Source organism: Pelobates fuscus, chromosome 1 (genome assembly GCF_036172605.1).
Source record: "Pelobates fuscus isolate aPelFus1 chromosome 1, aPelFus1.pri, whole genome shotgun sequence".
Lineage (NCBI taxonomy): Eukaryota > Metazoa > Chordata > Amphibia > Anura > Pelobatidae > Pelobates > Pelobates fuscus.
In genome coordinates, this window is record NC_086317.1 from 335,056,966 (window position 1) to 335,076,354 (window position 19,389).

The 19,389-nt window shown below is 44.1% G+C and overlaps 1 protein-coding gene across 1 annotated transcript in view; it reads left to right on the top strand.

Moving 5' to 3' along the window:
* Window positions 1–19,389, top strand: part of NALCN (sodium leak channel, non-selective) — a 550,494-nt gene that overhangs the window by 343,994 nt on the left and 187,111 nt on the right. The window contains exon 16 of the mRNA XM_063425294.1: window positions 629–703. Within this exon, the coding sequence (XP_063281364.1) occupies window positions 629–703 (75 nt within the window). The remainder of the gene's footprint in view (window positions 1–628; window positions 704–19,389) is intronic.

The following is a 19,389-nucleotide window of genomic DNA, read 5'->3' on the forward strand; positions in this document are numbered from 1 at the left end:
TGTGTTGCCTCTAGATTGTGGAGGAGTGTTATGATTTTTTGCACCTCTGCACTTTAGCTCTTTCACTATTACCATCATCACTTGTATGATTGAAGCTGCTGTCCTTAGGGGCTCTGGACCAATTTTTGGTCTTTTATGTATTTAATTTGATATATTTTGTGATTTTGCACTATTGTGTGCTATTGTTTGTTAATAAAGTGGACTTTTGTATTTCCACTGATTGTTTCTTCCTTTTTCTTCTATCTTTGGTAATCTCCTATTTCAGTTTTATTTATTCCAAGTGACTGTGGCGCCCTGTTTTCTGATTTGATGTCAGATTTCGTGTTTTTTTGACACACCATAACCAGCTCATTCTAGTTAAGGTGCTCCAAATCTGGCAGATTTTAACAAAATTCTACATTCATAGTGTGACATTGTTTGAAAATGTTTTGATAATGAGAAAATTTCACTTCTACATTATCAATGGCGATTTCATCCAGCCTGGTCAACAATGAACAAACCTATCCCAAAACATGCCTTTTGAAATAAAATCTTACATTTTGAGGCTTAGGTTAATATTTTACTGTTTGTTGATAGATATATTGTGGCTCATAAATTAAAAATGTAACTGTTTTCTTTCATCTTCTAGATTTTACTCAGTTTGTTTGTGGCGGTTATCTTGGACAACCTTGAGCTTGATGAAGATTTAAAAAAGCTTAAACAGGTAAGTTACATATACTTAAAATGTTTTTTCATAATGATTCTCTGAACACCAAAGCAACTTTAGCATAAGAAAGCGGATTTTGTATAATGATTATGTCCCTGCAGTTTCACTGCTCAATTCTCTGCCATTTAGGAATTAAATTTGTTTCTGTTTATGCAGCCCTAACCACACCTCCCCTGGCTGGGATTTACACAGCATGCATGGTAAAAAATGGTTTAATCGCTAGTCATATCACTGTGTTTACTTTACACATTTGTATCTGCAGACACTACTAGCATACCACAGCCAGGTTAGCCTAACCAAATCTTATGCAACTCATGTGATCTTTGTTATATCGGGTTAGATCAATTGTTGTTTGTGTTAGGTCTAACATAGAATAAGCAAGAAGACATATTAACAATTATTAGTGGTGCTGCTAACCTGTCATCAGCCAGCCCTTAACAAATATTTGGACAAAACGTTAGCTACTATGGTAGGTATTCATTTGATCAGGTATGATCATTCATTTAAACAGGTATGATCAGCTACTTGTTTTGTAAGATCACACATAAATACATGTATTTAATGTGGGGGCTAGCCCTCAGTCTAGCCCCCACATGAAAATTTTAGGCAAACAATTATTAAGGGTTATAAATCTTTGACAGATCAGGTAAGATTAAGTGGTTTCTACATTAGATCTCACATAATCTTAGGCATATTAGGCATTTCATATGATGGGAGTGCTTGCCTCCCCCCATGAAAGATTTAGCAAAATATTAATTTAGGCTGATAGACCTTCATTATGGAGGCCTGTTAAAATGTCTCCCCTTACCACAGTTTTTATTTAAATTGAACCAAATTTACAAGCAGATGGTGGGCAAATTATGTTGAATCGGAATGTTCAATTGCATATTTACATGATTGAGTTCTGGATTTCAAACATTTGGACAGGCTGAAATCTAAATTACATTGTGGGTAAACCATATATAGTTAAACACAGCAGCACATAAAACGAAATATAAAAAATAAGTCTTTATTACGGTAAGTATTACAAAAAATGACTATACAAACAGTGACACATCAATCATAGGATACATCCAAATTCCAAATTAATAAGCAAACACAACAATAACTTAAAGAATCTGTTTGACCAAAAATAGAAAAAGTATACACTACACAGCTGGCATGTCTAAAATTACCTTGAAGGATGTGATAACAGGCCACAAAATATCTTAACATGTCGGATTTTGACCTTTCTTAAAGGATAAAACTACCTCTATCAAGCAACCTTTAAGTAGCATGTGAAACTGAGAAAATGAGGGAGGAGAAATACATAAGCAGGAATTTGAACTGCCACATCTGGTCATCATGACAACCAAGCGCTAACTGGACATGTGCATGTTAAAGTAAAATATAGTCATTCAAATACCAAGTCCGCAAGAAGATAAACAGAAAGAGGCAACAGGATCCCATAAGTCGATAAGTGAAAGTGAATCCAAGCAGAGTCTGACTTGCAGTAGAGAGTAAAGTCTGATCTCAGACCAGAGGTCCTCAGTTCTTCCGGTCAGACACTGGGTCCTAAAGGAGTTTACCAGTATGGAACCCATAAGTAAGCACATATGCCAAAGGTTTTAGAAAATGAGAGTGAAGCCAAGACAGGACACATAAATATAGTAAATCTAGTAAAACAGAAAAAATAAAAAATCTCATGTCAAGAAGTTTTTCATTAAACTATATTTCCTTGAGGATTGGTGTCTTGATCCACATTAGTTCAAGTTGTCCCTTCACCAATTGGAAATTCAATGCCAACTATGGTTCTAGCGTTTCTCAAGAACTGGGAAGCAATTGTTACTTAAGCCATATTAATTTGGTAAAACCATTCCAATAGTCACTAAGAATGAAAAGAACAAAAAAAAATCAAGGTCACATAAAAACAAAAATAAAGGGCTTCACATGAAAGGAGTGGAACAATACTGGATCAAGTGTCAGTAATTACCTGAGACCTGATCCCTCTTAGGAATCAAAACAGGGAGAATGCCAATATCATGAACACAGCAAAACTAGAAGGAAAAGAGAAAAGGTGTATTTTTCTCAATACGATCTACAATCAGATCCTTAGAAAACATGGTGTCTAATTCATTGATACGGTATGACTTTCTCTCTTGAGGAGTAGGCTAACGTTTCCAAACCTTATGTGTTGTCTAACATGTTTAATAGCCATAAAGCGGAGTTGTGCAACCGATAATGTTTGACAATGATCCCTGTGTTACTCTTCTGATCGCCTATAGTACTGTCAATTGAAATGTTACCAATGGATGCCAAATTACATAGACGCTTCAGCATGTATATTGTAAACTTTGTCAATTTATGAGATCCCAGTTGTAGGGTGACAGAAAGTAATAGTGCATATCACACTATTGTAGTTGATGCAATGATCAAGAAACTTGTCTTTAATGTTAGATAACTGGGTATCCCTGAAGTTTCTGGATCTCCAAAAGGACCTCAATGGAGAATCCTTAAACAGATTATCCAGTTCGGGGTATGAGTTTAGGACATGTTAGTACTTATGTATAATCTTGCTCACTTCTCTGGAATGAGTTAAAAAGGTTGTCACATTTGGAATCCTGTCCAAGTCACATCAGGATCCGGTAGTTCTCTAACCTGGCCACTTTAGTCAGGAACTCAGTCAGGATATCATCCATGTGTGCACCTTCATACTAATACATTCTAAGTAATTCAGAGAATGTGTTGCAAAGTCTGAACATTGATAAATTGTGATAACAATGTCCACATTTTACAGTCCAAAAGTTCATGGATGGTACCACATTAGTTTTGATGATCCAGACTGAGGGCATTTGAACTTTAATGAAAAACCTTGAAGATTTGCTATTTCTCTCATTAAAATTAGTTATACAAGTAGTGGTTACAACAGTAACTGCACTGCTAGATTAGCCTTAGCTTATCCGGGGAAACTTGTTGGTCCTAAAGCCTTACTCACACTGTCAGTGTTTTTAGTGGTTATGAAAACAACAAAAATCTCAAAGGCTCCACTCTCTGCAGGAATGCATGGGATTACTTTTTAGTGATATGGGTATTCGTACAGTTCTCACTGCACTGGACTAGGTGGGTGAGTCTTGTTTGGGTTGGATACAAAATGCAGGTTATGGAGCGATTAAATGCTATGTATCAGACTGATGAAATAAGAGGTGCTTTGACTTAAGGAAACGATAAATACATTTTATGAACTAAAGATAGAAGAGGTCAACATGGCACAGGAAGTAAAGAATTAGAAAGCAATGTGGAATATGGAGGGATAAACATTAAATGATGAGGAGGGGGAAGTGATAAAAATGAAATGAGGAATATAAAGGAACATTCAACAGTGGGAGAAAGGAGATGGAAGAGGGTAGGGCTTCTATCCAGTCTGCGTTTTGTGACACACTGACATTTTAGGAATTTTCTGTTCCAGACTCTCCGAGGCCAGGGTCAATCACTTATGTAATATTCACCGATAACAGTGAGTCATACTCTGCCTGCTTGCTGTGTATGCAGCCACTAGGTTTATATCCATTTTCAGACATGCCTTATAAGCCTGGTACAGTCAGTGCGGATCGTGATTTGTTATGTGGCCCCTGCACCAGCATTGTCAGTCAGATGCTAGTCTGCTCCTTGTTGTAACTTGATATGCTGCCTTAACTGTCCTAAATGAGAGCAGACGTTGCTTCCTCACAGGGAGGTGCCGAAAACGCACAACAGTTCAATTAGCCTGCCCTTCGGTGGGTCCCCACTCTGTTCTCAAGCTGGTGTTAGCTCATCTTGTGCACTTCCAGAGAGAACCAGGCCAGCATCTGTTGGGGATAAATCAGGTATACACGGGACAAAGACCTTCTGGTTGATGGATGGAAACCGGCACCCCTCTTACGGAATGTTTTGGGAACCAGTAAGGAAAAACACACACACTCTGAAATGCTTTCCAAACAAGTTCAAATTTATTTAGACTCAAGTTATCCCTCTAGGCACCGGGAGCAAGGGGTCCACGTCTGGATTAGTCCTAAAACTTAAGGAGAGCAAAAAAACAAGTCTCAAGAGAGTGCTGAAAACGCACAACAGCTCAATTAGCCTGCCCTTCTGTGGGTCCCCGCTCAGTTCTCAAGCTGGTTTTAGCTCATCTTGTGCCATCACAGAGAGAACTAGGCCATCCATCTCAGACTGATTAACAAATCAACAGCAGTGACCAAATTTCCTTTTACTCTTCCTTCCCCCTTTCCCTTCTCTTCCTTTTCTCTTTTCACTTTTCACCGATTTAAAAATCTGGTATTCTATAAAGATTCTCTGTTATTTTCACCTAGAACTCATTTTGTTCCTCTCAGTATCACCCCAGGGCACATAAGGGAGCAGAGCAGGAAGATTACAGTTCTCTCGATGCCTGGCTCCATTCTACCTCAGCCAGGCGCAACGGGTGTGCAAAGGAGGACTGATTCCGCAGTTGCTGAACGGATTGACAAACACCCAGGTACCAGGACAAAATTCCTAGTCACCATGGTGACCTGGCACCTGGGATTTGTTGAGCCCTGACACATATGTTACTATTTAAATGTATATATAGGTTTTAACACATTCAAATTATTCTATGAATTATTAATATTACAAATGGAAATTGTCATCCCGGAATGATATACCTTTGTTCACAGTAACAAAGATTAGAAGATAGAGTAATTTGAACGCATTGTAACTAAACCATGACAGTTTAAGTGCATATACAATAGAAAATGCTATTCTTAGAACGAATGGAGTAAGATTGTTCTGCTGCAATAAATACACAAACAGAACTTTTAGGAAATAAAATTCAGATGTATTTGTTTATTATATTTCAAACATTATGTTCAATGCCAAATAACTTGGCTTTAACAAACTATTCCTTATAAACAGACACAACTGCCTCATAAACAGACATTAATAAACAATTACATTTTAAACATTTTTATTTTTTGATTGTATGATTGTATGTATGAGTTGGGAAATATATCTGTTGTTACGTCAGGAAGTCTAGCATAATTATATCAGACAGCAGCTATCATACTGTATTAAATGTGCATTTTCTACTCGTGACTTTCTTGATCGTGACTTGACATTTTGTGGTATTTTATTGGCTTAAAACATGAAGTGGAAATTAGAATGCAGCTTTAAATACATTTGAACCAGTTAGAATGGGGTTAAAACTAAATTAATTATCAATGTATTGTTCCTGTCAAAATTTGTAATAGTTGGTCTCTTTTTTTGTAAAATCCCTTCCTTTATTGTATTGTAAATTGCTATGGAATAAGTTGACTCTATAAAAATGCAATAATAATAGTAATGTCAGTAAGTTATGGGTAAGAGCCATGAACATGAATGAATATACTGAAACCTGTAGGAACGTGAACATACTGGACAACCTATCTGAGAAAGACAATGTCCTATGTCAAATAGTAACCTAATTAGTGACCCAATTATTCTTTTAAGAAAAGTATAATATAACCTTCACTCTGCTGTATTCTTATCAGAGCAAAATATTGTTATTTATTAAGTGAGTCTAGAAATAATGGGTATTACATAAGGAAAGACTTAAACAACGCAATGTAACTCCAAGTCAATTACACTTCTGTGAAATCAAACTGTCCACTTAGGAAGCAACACTGAGTGACAATCAATTTCACATGCTGTTGTGCAAATAGGATAGACAACAGGTGGAATTATAGGCAATTAGCAAGACACCCTTAATAAAGGAGTGGTTCTGCAGGTGGAGACCACAGACCACTTCTCAGTTCCTATGCTTCCTGGCTGATGTTTTGGTCACTTTTGAATGCTGGCGGTGCTTTCACTCTAGTGGTAGGATGAGACAGAGTCTACAACCCACACAAGTGGCTCAGGTAGTGCAGCTCATCCAGGATGGCACATCAATGCGAGCTGTGGCAAGAAGGTTTGCTGCGTCTGGTAGCGTAGTGTCCAGAACATGGAGGCGCTACCAGGAGACAGGCCAGTACATCAGGAGACATGGAGGAGGCAGTAGGAGGGCAACAACCCAGCAGCAGGACCACTACCTCTGCCTTCGTGCAAGGAGGAACAGGAGGAGCACTGCCATAGCCCTGCAAAATGACCTCCAGCAGGCCACAAATGTGCATGTGTCTGCTCAAACGGTCAGAAACAGACTCCATGAGGGTGGTATGAGGGCCCGACGTCCACAGGTGGGGGTTGTGCTTACAGCCCAACACCGTGCCGGACGTTTGGCATTTGCCAGAGAACTGGTGCCCTGTGCTCTTCACAGATGAAAGCAGGTTCACACTGAGCACATGTGACAGATGTGACAGAGTCTGGAGATGCCGTGGAGAACGTTCTGCTGCCTGCAACATCCTCCAGCATGACCGGTTTGGCAGTGGGTCAGTAATGGTGTGGGGTGACATTTCTTTGAGGGGCCACACAGCCCTGCATGTGCTTGCCAGAGGTAGCCTGACTGCCATTAGGTACTGAGATGAGATCCTCAGACCCCTTGTGAGACCATATGCAGGTGCGGTTCCTCCTAATGCAAGACAATGCTAGACCTCATGTGGCTGGAGTGTGTCAGCAGTTCCTGCAAGACGAAGGAATTGATGCTATGGACTGGCCCGCCCGTTCCCCAGACCTGAATCCAATTGAGCACATCTGGGACATAGTGATGTCCCGAACGGTTCGCTGGCGAATAGTTCCTGGCGAACATAGCTTGTTCGCATTCGTCACGGATGGTGAACATATGCGATGTTCGGTCCGCCCCCTATTCGTCATCATTGAGTAAACTTTGACCCTGTACCGCACAGTAATCAGACACATTCCAGCCAATCAGCAGTAGACCCTCCCTCCCAGACCATCCCACCTCCTAGACAGCATACAATTTAGATTAATTCTGAAGCTGCATTCATTTTTTTTACTTTTTTTTGTATTATTATTTTTTTTGTGTGTTTGTGTTTATTATACATTATCCTCCATAGCCAGTAACCTGTGTTTATTATACATTATCCCCCATAGCCAGTAACCTGTGTTTATTATACATTATCCCCCCATAGCCAGTAACCTGTGTTTATTATACAGTATCTTCCCATAGCCAGTAACCTGTGTTTATTATACATTATCCTCCCATAGCCAGTAACCTGTGTTTATTATACATTATCCTCCCATAGCCAGTAACCTGTGTTTATTATACATTACCCCCCCCATAGCCAGTAACCTGTGCTTATTATACATTATCTCCCCCATAGCCAGTAACCTGTGTTTATTATACATTATCCTCCCATAGCCAGTAACCTGTGTTTATTATTCATTATCCCCCCATAGCCAGTAACGTGTGTTTATTATACATTATCCCCCATAGCCAGTAACCTGTGCTTATTATACATTATCCTCCTATAGCCAATAACCTGTGTTTATTATACATTATCCTCTCATAGCCAGTAACCTGTGTTCATTATACATTATCCCCCCATAGCCAGTAACCTGTGTTTATTATACATTATCCCTCCATAGCCAGTAACCTGTGTTTATTATAGATTATCCCCCATAGCCAGTAACCTGTGTTTATTATACATTATCCTCCCCATAGCCAGTAACCTGTGTTTATTATACATTATCCTCCCATAGCCAGTAACCTGTGTTTATTATACATTAACCCCCATAGTCATTTATCGTTGGACCTAGGCAGCATGATGTCTTAGGACGGCCCAGAGAGTGAGTGAGTGAGTGAAAAATATAATATATATGTTCAGAAACATATTAGTAATATATGTAAATCGGGTTCATGCAAAGAGGGTGAAAAGGTATTACAGAAAAACACACTTATTGCATCAAATTTACAAAGCCAAACTTTTAAAAGCTTTCCTCATTTCTTTCTCGGGATGAGGAATATATCGGTTGTAGACTGAGGATTTCCATCTGCCCAATCTTTTAATAATATGCACTGGAGTGTCAGTGTTGAAGGAGACCGAAGCTGCCCCTATTCTAAATGAAAGACCCGAGACATGGATACAACCCAATCTTAGGAGTAGTGTTCTGATGTAGAAGATGAATTTAGCCGTAGTCAGAGGGATTCAGTGAGAGTAGTGGTGAAATGTGTGTGGCATAACTGAGTGTGGGTAAGTAAGAGTCAAGCATTTTAACTGGGCACTAGTTCAATGTGGGATAACTTTTTTCCCTGTTATAGATTGAATAGCAGTTACTTGTCTGCAAGCGGGTGTCAGGCCTACAGCGTGTACTCTGCCAACCTCTGCAAGTGCACATTGCCACTCATATCTGGTGTCACAATAGCGTGCAAAGAGCGTGTACTCATGTACTCTGCCAACCTCTGCAAGTTAAGGACACATGACATGTGTGACATGTCATGATTCCCTTTTATTCCAGAAGTTTGGTCCTTAAAGGACCACTCTAGGCACCCAGACCACTTCAGCTTAATGAAGTGGTCTGGGTGCCAGGTCCATCTAGGATTAACCCTTTTTTTTTTTATAAAACATAGCAGTTTCAGAGAAACTGCTGTGTTTATAATAGGGTTAATCCAGCCTCCAAATCCTCTAGTGGCTGTCTCACTGACAGCCGCTAGAGGCGCTTGCGTGATTCTCACTGTGAAAATCACAGTGAGAGCACGCAAGCGTCCATAGGAAAGCATTGTAAATGCTTTCCTATGAGACCGGCTGAATGCCCGCGCAGCTCTTGCCGCGCATGCGCATTCAGCCGAAAGGGAGGATTGGAGGCGGAGAGGAGGAGGAGAGCTCCCCGCCCGGCGCGGGAATAAAGGTAAGTTTTAACCCTTTACTCTCCCCAGAGCCTGGCGGGAGGGGGACCCTGAGGGTGGGGGCACCACTATAGTGCCAGGAAAACAAGTATGTTTTCCTGGCACTATAGTGGTCCTTTAAGGGGTTAAACGGCTTCCAGAGACTCTCCTCAATTTCTGATATCCTGTGGTCACCTTTAAAGGGGCATATTATTCTCCCAGATTAGGGTTAGTGCGGAGCCCACCGATATTGGGGTGCTGTGATGTAGTGGTGGGCTTGACACGGTGTAGACATGTGTTGTGGCTGAATCCCCATATTTGTTTGCTAAGATGGGTAATTCTATGTTTAATGTACGCTGTAACTAAATCTGTATTTAAAAAAAATTAAAACCTTTCCCTTGCAAATCTAAAAAAAATAAATTAAAATAAAAAATAAAGACGTGTTGTTGATGGAGGACATGCGGAGCTTTTTAAGTCCTACACATCGCCACAGCCCTTCGGGATCCACCTTCAGAGAATGACTCGACCGACAGGTAGCAGACTACCTTGCCTTAACTGCAGATATCGACACTCTGAGGATCGATGAACCCCTTGACTACTGGGTGTGCAGACTTGACCTGTGGCCTGAGCTATCCCAATTTGCGATAGAACTTCTGGCCTGCCCCGCTTCAAGTGTCCTGTCAGAAAGGACCTTCAGTGCAGCAGGAGGTATTGTCACTGAGAAGAGAAGTCACCTAGGTCAAAAAAGTCTAGATTACCTCACCTTTATTAAGATGAATGAGGGATGGATCCCGAAGGGACTGACAATGGGCGATACATTTGACTAAAAAAGGCCTGATGAGATGAGCTGCCTTGGGCTAAAAATGGTGACACTATGTAGGAGGAACAGTCCCTATTCTGCTCTGTGTCACTGTATATCAGGGTCCCTGAGGACAGGTGTCAATCCATATCTGCAAAGTGACCCTATGTAGGGGGAACAGTCCCTATTTTGCTCTGTGTCAGTGTGTATCAGGGTCCCTGAGGACAGGTGTCAATCCATATCTGCCAAGTGACCCTATGTAGGAGGAACAGTCCCTATTCTGCTCTGTGTCAGTTTGTATCAGGATCCCTGAGGATAGGTGTCAATCCATATCTGCCAAGTGACCCTATGTAGGAGGAACAGTCCCTATTCTGCTCTGTGTCAATGTGTATCAGGGTCCCTGAGGACAGTTGTCAATCCATATCTGCCAAGTGACCCTATGTAGGCGGAATAGTCCCTATTCTGCTCTGTGTCAGTGTGTATCAGGGTCCCCGAGGACAGGTGTCAATCCATATCTACCAAGTGACCCTATGTAGGGGGAACAGTCCCTATTCTGCTATGTGTCAGTGTGTATCAGGGTCCCCGAGGACAGGTGTCAATCCATATCTGCCAAGTGACCCTATGTAGGGGGAACAGTCCCTATTCTGCTCTGTGTCAGTGTGTATCAGGTATCCTTAGGTTAGGTGTCAATCCATATCTGCCAAGTGACCCTATGTAGGGGGAACAGTCCCTATTCTGTTCTGTGCCAGTGTGTACCAGGGTCCCTAAGGACAGGTGTCAATCCATATCTGCCAAGTGACCCTATGTAGGGGAAACAGTCCCTATTCTGCTCTGTGTCAGTGTGTATCAGGGTCCCTGAGGACAGGTGTCAATCCATATCTGCCAAGTGACCCTATGTAGGAGGAACAGTCCCTATTCTGCTCTGTGTCAGTGTGTATCAGGGTCCCTGAGGACAGGTGTCAATCCATATCTGCCAAGTGACCCTATGTAGGAGGAACAGTCCCTATTCTGCTCTGTGTCAGTGTGTATCAGGGTCCCTGAGGACAGGTGTCAATCCATATCTGCCAAGTGACCCTATGTAGGGGGAACAGTCCCTATTCTGCTCTGTGTCAGTGTGTATCAGGGTCCCTGAGGACAGGTGTCAATCCATATCTGCCAAGTGACCCTATGTAGGAGGAACATTCCCTATTCTGCTCTGTGTCAATGTGTATCAGGGTCCCTGAGGACAGGTGTCAATCCATATCTGCCAAGTGACCCTATGTAGGAGGAACAGTCCCTTTTCTGCTCTTTGTCAGTGTGTATCAGGGTCCCTGAGGACAGGTGTCAATCCATATCTGCCAAGTGACCCTATGTAGGGGGAATAGTCCCTATTCTGCTCTGTGTCAGTGTGTATCAGGGTCCCCGAGGACAGGTGTCAATCCATATCTACCAAGTGACCCTATGTAGGGGGAACAGTCCCTATTCTGCTATGTGTCAGTGTGTATCAGGGTCCCCGAGAACAGGTGTCAATCCATATCTGCCAAGTGACCCTATGTAGGGGAAACAGTCCCTATTCTGCTCTGTGTCAGTGTGTATCAAGGATCCTTAGGATAGGTGTCAATCCATATCTGCCAAGTGACCCTATGTAGGAGGAACAGTCCCTATTCTGCTCTGTGTCAGTGTGTATCAGGGTCCCTGAGGACAGGTGTCAATCCATATCTGCCAAGTGACCCTATGTAGGGGGAACAGTCCCTATTCTGCTCTGTGTCAGTGTGTATCAGGTATCCTTAGGTTAGGTGTCAATCCATATCTGCCAAGTGACCCTATGTAGGGGGAACAGTCCCTATTCTGCTCTGTGCCAGTGTGTACCTGGGTCCCTGAGGACAGGTGTCAATCCATATCTGCCAAGTGACCCTATGTAGGGGAAACAGTCCCTATTCTGCTCTGTGTCAGTGTGTATCAGGGTCCCTGAGGACAGGTGTCAATCCATATCTGCCAAGTGACCCTATGTAGGAGGAACAGTCCCTATTCTGCTCTGTGTCAGTGTGTATCAGGGTCCCTGAGGACAGGTGTCAATCCATATCTGCCAAGTGACCCTATGTATGGGGAACAGTCCCTATTCTGCTCTGTGTCAGTGTGTATCAGGGTCTCTGAGGACAGGTGTCAATCCATATCTTCCAAGTGACCCTATGTAGGGGGAACAGTCCCTATTCTGCTCTGTGTCAGTGTGTATCAGGGTCCCTGAGGACAGGTGTCAATCCATATCTGCCAAGTGACCCTATGTATGGGGAACAGTCCCTATTCTGCTCTGTGTCAGTGTGTATCAGGGTCCCTGAGGACAGGTGTCAATCCATATCTGCAAAGTGACTCTATGTAGGGGGAACAGTCCCTATTCTGCTCTGTGTCAGTGTGTATCAGGGTCTCTGAGGACAGGTGTCAATCCATATGTCAAGATGTCAATATGTCATATGTCAGGTGTCATTCCATATCCATTGTGATTTAGGAATGTTAGGTGATTTATGCCCTTTATGGATTAAAACCAGACTCTGCATCAACTGTGTAATTTTCCATGGGCGTTTTGCCATGGATCCCCCTCTGGCATGCCACAGTCCCGGTGTTAGTCCCCTTAAAACAACTTTTCCATCACTATTGTGGCCAGAAAGAGTCCCTCTGGGTTTTAAAATTCGCCTGCCCATTGAAGTCTAAGGCGGTTCGCCCGGTTCGAGAACGTTTGCGGAAGTTCGCGTTCGCCGTTCGCAAACCGAAAATTTTATGTTCGCGACATCATCTGCAATGTGTGAAATTCTACACTTGAGATGCCTGGATGTCTGGTTCCAATGTAAACAAACTGACTTCAACCATATGGCCTGTACCTCTTAGTTGATGAGTTAATTTCTTTGATATGTTTTTTTTAAATAATCTTTATTAGAATTTATTTTTCTTATGCAACATAGCATATACATGAATTGTAATAATATATGGCCGCTACAATTTATACTCTTAAACAGTATGTGATATAAATATAATGCTTTTATTTCTATTGCTAAAATAATTTATATATCAGAACAAGATTAACATTTCATAATTATATCAAGAATAGGCCATCACATATAATAACAAACATCCAAATACATAATGGCAAACAACAAACAGACCAAAACAGACAACTTGTCTCTAAATTGCCGGGAGAGAGAGGGGATTACATTTATCCAAATTTCTAAAAGATTATATCTTTCACGCTTACTATTATTGTTTCTATGCGGGGGTATGAACCATAAAAAATAAAAGAGGTTATATCTGCTGCGTAAATATATTATAAACTTTTAAAAACATTTCAGTTAGATCAGCTCCATAACATGTTCAAGCCTTTTTTTTTTTTTTACTCTGCCCAATATTTACTGAAAATCCTCTAGTACTATGAAGTGAGGTTGGGTTTTGAGAGTTAATTAGTTCCTAACATGTATCCCAAAGAGATGATTTTTTGCTAAAATTCTGTAAGCTTAACGTTTGTTCCATCTTGACTTTGAGTTGATTTATAACCTGGTACCAAGGAATAATTTTAAAATTTTCCAATTTCTGGATATAACTATTTTAGTAGCTATAAAACAAGTAGGTTATAATTAGTTTATTCACCAAGAAAATAGATGGCCAGTTTAAATGAAGTAAAGCTACTTCTGGAGACATTATCGGTTCAAAATTTAAATTCCTTAAGATAAATTGATGTATGTCTTCCCATAATTCTTTTATTTTTATGCAGTTCCACCAAATGTGCTGAAATGTACCTGTAGATCTTCTGTAGGAAATATATTGTTCCTTTTTTGTTCTGGGACTAAATACCATTACCTTAAAATGTGATTCTACTAAATTTGTAGAATGAGTAGTTTGGGAATTATTTGTCAAAGTAGACCCCCAGTCTCTCATTTCTATGTTGATGTCCAATTAGTTTTTCCATATGCCTTTTGCAGTAGGTTTATTTTCTTTCATACGGGATTTGCTTAAAATTGAAGATTATATTAGCTTTAGTGTACTAATAATCTTAATTTTAGTAATGACAGGAGGCGAATATTTGCATATCTTTCTTTACTGAAAACTCCAGCAGCATAGAAACAGTAACAACCAATGAGAAAAAAGATATGCTGCCCATAAAAGGGCCTGTCTATGACATCATTTCCTCTTTCTTTGAGGCGAAAAAGTAACAGTCAATACATAAAAAACATCAAAACAAGATTAATAACTCAACAACATATAGCGAAGATGAACTTTGGTAGGTCCAAGATGTGACGGAGTGGAAGAGGATACTTCGTCCCATAAAGTGGATATTCACGCTGAAAGAAAAAGAAAAAGGTGAAAGGTTTCTGGCGTGGCAACGTGTCCGCATATCATAACCATTGATAACTGAACGGTAACCTATAGTAAGATGCGTAGCCTTAAACTAAACATAGAACATCAAAGTCAGAACGTGAAAAGCAATACAATCAAATCAAAGGAAAAACTGATAATTTACTTATACTCCATGCATAATACCAACAGTGTAAGTCATATGCTAACATATACAGCAAGAACCTGCATGCTTACCTGAGCACTAGGACTCAATCCTGAGAAACTAAATAATCTGAGGGGGGGAAAACAAACCCTAGGGCGGGAAATATTCGCCTCCTGTCATTACTAAAATTAAGATTATTAGTACACTAAAGCTAATATAATCTTCAATTTTACCACATGACAGGAGGCTTCATATTTGCATTTTTAAAGCTTAGGCCGAACTAGTGTGAAGGAAGCATGTGAAATTTGGCGGAAATAGAAAGTACGAAACGTACTTTCCCTAGACCAGTCCGCACACCGCATAATGTCGGCTAGGGAGGCGCCTGCCAAGAACGCTTGGGACGCTGCCGCCCCTCTGACCGAGTGTGCTCCAAAGCTAGATTCGATTCCTGCCAACTGAAGTAACCATCGAACCCATCTGGCCAGGGTTGTCGTAGACACTGGGCCGTGAGGCTTCACGTAGGAGATCAGCAGCTGGCCCGACAAGGAGCGTCGGAGGGCGGCTGTGATTTCTACGTATCTCCTAAGTGTCTTGACAACGCACAGCTTGGAGTCAGATTCGAAGTAAGGGTAAGACACAGAGGACGAATCTGATTTAGTCCGTCTTGCGATGGAAAAAGTGACTCCCTCTGGAGTGAGAGAGAAACCGTCCACGTCAAAAGCCCTAATGTCAGACACCCGTCGGAAAGAGACGAGGCATAACAGCAAGGCCAATTTGGCTGAGAGTTGTTTCAGCGATAGCGCTGGGTTGTCTGGCCAACCCCGAAGGAAATCCAGCACTCCATTCACTTGCCAGAGGTTGGAATATTTGGGTGCAGGTGGTCTCGTCAGTCTGGCGCCCCGCAGTAGACGACATACCAGCGGGTCCTGACCCACCGGTCTGCCTTGTACTGGGACGTGCGCCGCTGAAATGGCCGATCTGATCACGTTGAGGGATCTATATGATCGACCCGTCGAGAAAAGATGAGCAAGGTAATTGAGTATTAGTGGGACAGGGGCAGTAAAGGGATCGGAATCCCTTTCCATGCACCAATCACTCCAGGCTGACCAGGCGGAGATGTAACATCTCCTGGTGCCCGGGGCCCATGAGTCCCATAGGAGATCTTTAGTAAATTGCGATAGGCCGTGGACCGACCAGGAGCCCCTGAAATCGTCCAGGCCACCAGTTCCAGACGTCCTTCCAGGACGAGGGGATGAGGTTCCCCTCGCGGTCCCGACAGGAGGAGTGGAAAGGTAGGAAGTAGGACAGGATTGTCGTGGGACATCTCCAGGAGATCCGGAAACCACGGCTGACTCTGCCAGAGAGGCGCTATGAGGAGGAGCGATATCCTGTGGGTGCGTAAGTACCGTAGAACCCGTGGAATCATTGAAAATGGAGGGAAGGCGTAGGCCCCGTGAGGGGGCCAGTCTTGAAGGAATGCATCCGCTGCTTCGCCCATCGGGTCCGGAAGCCAGCTGTAGTATCTCCGTAGCTGGTGGTTGGTCCTTGAGGCGAACAAGTCTATTGATAGCGGACCCATCTGGTGTCGTATTGCCTGAAATACCTCCCTGTTGAGTGTCCAATCGCTGGTGTCTCTCCAGTGTCGGGAGAACCAATCCGCCGTCAGGTTGGAGACCCCTGGGAGATATTCCGCCTGTAACGTGATGTTCTTCCGTATGCAGAAGCTGTAGATGTCCTTCGTGGCTTCGGTCAGGTCTTTGGACCTCGCTCCGCCCAGGCGGTTGATGTATTGCACCGCTGAGATGTTGTCCATGCGGAGTAGGATGCAGCAGTTCGACTTGTCCTTGGCCAGGCTGCGTAATGCGAAGGAACCCGCAATCAACTCCAGGCAATTGATGTGGAGATCGGTCTCCTCTTCCTGCCATGGGCCCCCCGTGGAGGCCTCTGAGCAGTGGGCGCCCCATCCCCATAAACTGGCGTCCGATTCCACGACGAAGTCCGGGGAGGGGCCGAAGATCGCCTTGCCGTTCCAGGCTTGTATGTGTAGTAACCACCATCTCAGCTCTGATCTCACCTCCCGAGTGAGTGGGATCCAATGGTCGTAGGAATGTCCGGTGCGCAGGTATCCCGCTTTCAGCCGTTGCATGGCCCTGTAATGTAGAGGGCCCGGGAATATCGCCTGAATGGATGAGGACAGGAGTCCTACAATCCGAGCGAGCATCCTGAGCGGTATTGAGTCCATCCTCAAGACTCGCCTGATTTCTTTTCTTATAGAGGTAATCTTTTTCGAGGGAAGGCGTAGTACGCATTCCCTCGAATCGATGTCGAAACCCAGGAATTGTACCGACTGGGATGGAGAGAGAGACGACTTTTGTCTGTTCACCACGAATCCCAGGGATTCCAGTAAGTGAACTACAAATCTCGTCTGCGATCGTAGCCTGGACGCGGATTCGCAGAAGATCAGCAAATCGTCCAAGTATACGAGACAGCGTATGCCCTTCGTACGGATGCGAGCCATCACCGGTCTCAACAGCTTCGTGAAGCACCACGGAGCCGAGCTGAGGCCGAACGGCAGACAAGTGAACTGGCATACCCGTCCTTTCCATCTGAAGCGGAGAAATTGACGGTAATCTCTGTCCACGGGAACCGTGAGATACGCGTCCTTGAGGTCCAGGCGTGTAAACCAGTCGTTCTTGACGAGAAGGTCTTGTAGAAGATGGATACCCTCCATCTTGAAGTGTCTGTAGACCACAAAGGCGTTCAGTTGTCGGAGGTTGATAACCGGTCGATACTCGCCTGTCTTTTTCTTGACCAGGAAAATATTGCTTATAAAACCTCCCCCGTCTGGCGCGTATTGAATTGCGCCCTTCTCGAAGAGCGTGTGAATCTCTTCGTCCACCAGTCTGCTTTGCTCTAATGACATGTGGATCGGGGGGGGGGGAGTGGTTTGAATGGGTTGCGCGGCAAAGTCTATTACGAAGCCGCGCACCGTTTGGAGAACCCAGGTGTCTCTGGTAATCTGTTCCCAGTTCTGGAAAAAAGAAGACAGGTTGCCTGCAATAAACTTTGGGACACTGGTTTGTACAGTTGGACTCACCATTATTGAAGCGGCCGCGGCCGCGGCCCCTGAAGCCTCTGGTCCTCCCTGCGCCTCGGAACGTAGAGGGCCTTTGTGAGGAGGACGGGAAGAAGGTCGACGTCTGTGGAAGCGACCTGGAACCTGAGGACCAAAATCGGCTGGCGGCACGGTTCCGCTGTCGGCCAGCCCTTCCAAAAACACCTCTTGTGGGAGGAGTGTGGAACACCTGCCTGAGGGAGGTCTGGGCCTTATTCAAGGTTGTGAACAAGTTCACATGTCGCTTCAGCTCTGAGATGAAGGCATCACCAAATAGTAGGCCCTGGGCCTTCGGTCCGAATTCTTTGGCTCCTAGTTCCAGGAGCTTGCTGTCGATCTTGATCAGCGCCGATCGGCGTCTCTCAACGCAAAGTGCAGCATTAGCGTTGCCCAGTAGACAAATTGCGCGTTGGGCCCACTCGCGTATGGCATGAGGGTCTAGCTGCGAGTCCTGGTTGAGGGCCAGGTCAGCGAGATACAGCATCTTGGCTATGGGGCCTAGCAGATCTAGCACCTTGTCTTGTGCCGCCTTCATGCCCTTTTCCACCCCTTTGCGCGGGTCTCTGCCCGAGCGCGACATAAACACTACCATAGTGTCATCGAATTCTGGCGTCAGTGCCACTTTGTCGGGGATCAGCGGCCTAGGGCATTCGGCCCGGAGGCGCGTCCGTACCTCCTTTTCCAGTGGCTTGCGCAGCCAGTAATGAATGAATTTTGCCAGGTGTTCCGGCAGTGTCCATTCCGAGGACCGAGGGTGTCGGATGGTACGCGGGTCAAATAGCAGTATCCCCTGGTCATCCATAAAGACCCCATCACCGGGCGGCCCGGTGGGGCGGTCGTCATCATCATCCTTGGCTAGGAAGGTCTCCTTGACGTAAGTGGAAGAAGTGGGTGGTAGGTCTTGCCACTCCTCGTCGTCTGAGGGTGAGCCGTCCCTTTGCCACTCGTCCACCACATTCAGGGGGTGTGGGCCATAGGTCTCGTCCTCGTCCGAGGACAGGGGTGCGAAGGGTGCGGGTTGTCGGTCCGCGCTCTTCACCCGCTTGACGGGCATCTTGCCCCTCGCTTTGGCTTGAGGCCTTTCTGTGCCTTTTGGCCTTGGGCACTTCAGAGCCCGAGGCATCCGTGCGTTCCGGCGGGCTAGTGTCGCCTTGATTGTGGGGGAGGGCTCGCAAGAGGGCCTTTTCTACAGAAGCCGCCACGGCGGCATTGATCATGGCCTGAAAGTCTGGGTTATTTTGGGTATCCTCCATGATCCGAGGTATCTGTGACCTGTGGGATGAGAGCGAGTTTCAATGGAAAATCGTGGAGGTTTAACGAATTGGCAAAAATTTATATATATCGGTTCCCGCCACAACCGGAGTAACCCGGTGTAGGGGTATATGTATAGAAGGCTCGATGCACGTAATATAATCAGGTAGGGCTGTATATAGTAATGAAGCCCTTGTGCATACGCTCGGGGTTCACCCCGGGTGGTGTGCCGTGGAAACCAGAGGACACCCACATCAACCAAAACAAGGTGGGCTGTAGCGCCCTGCATGCGTATCTGGGGGGTCACCCC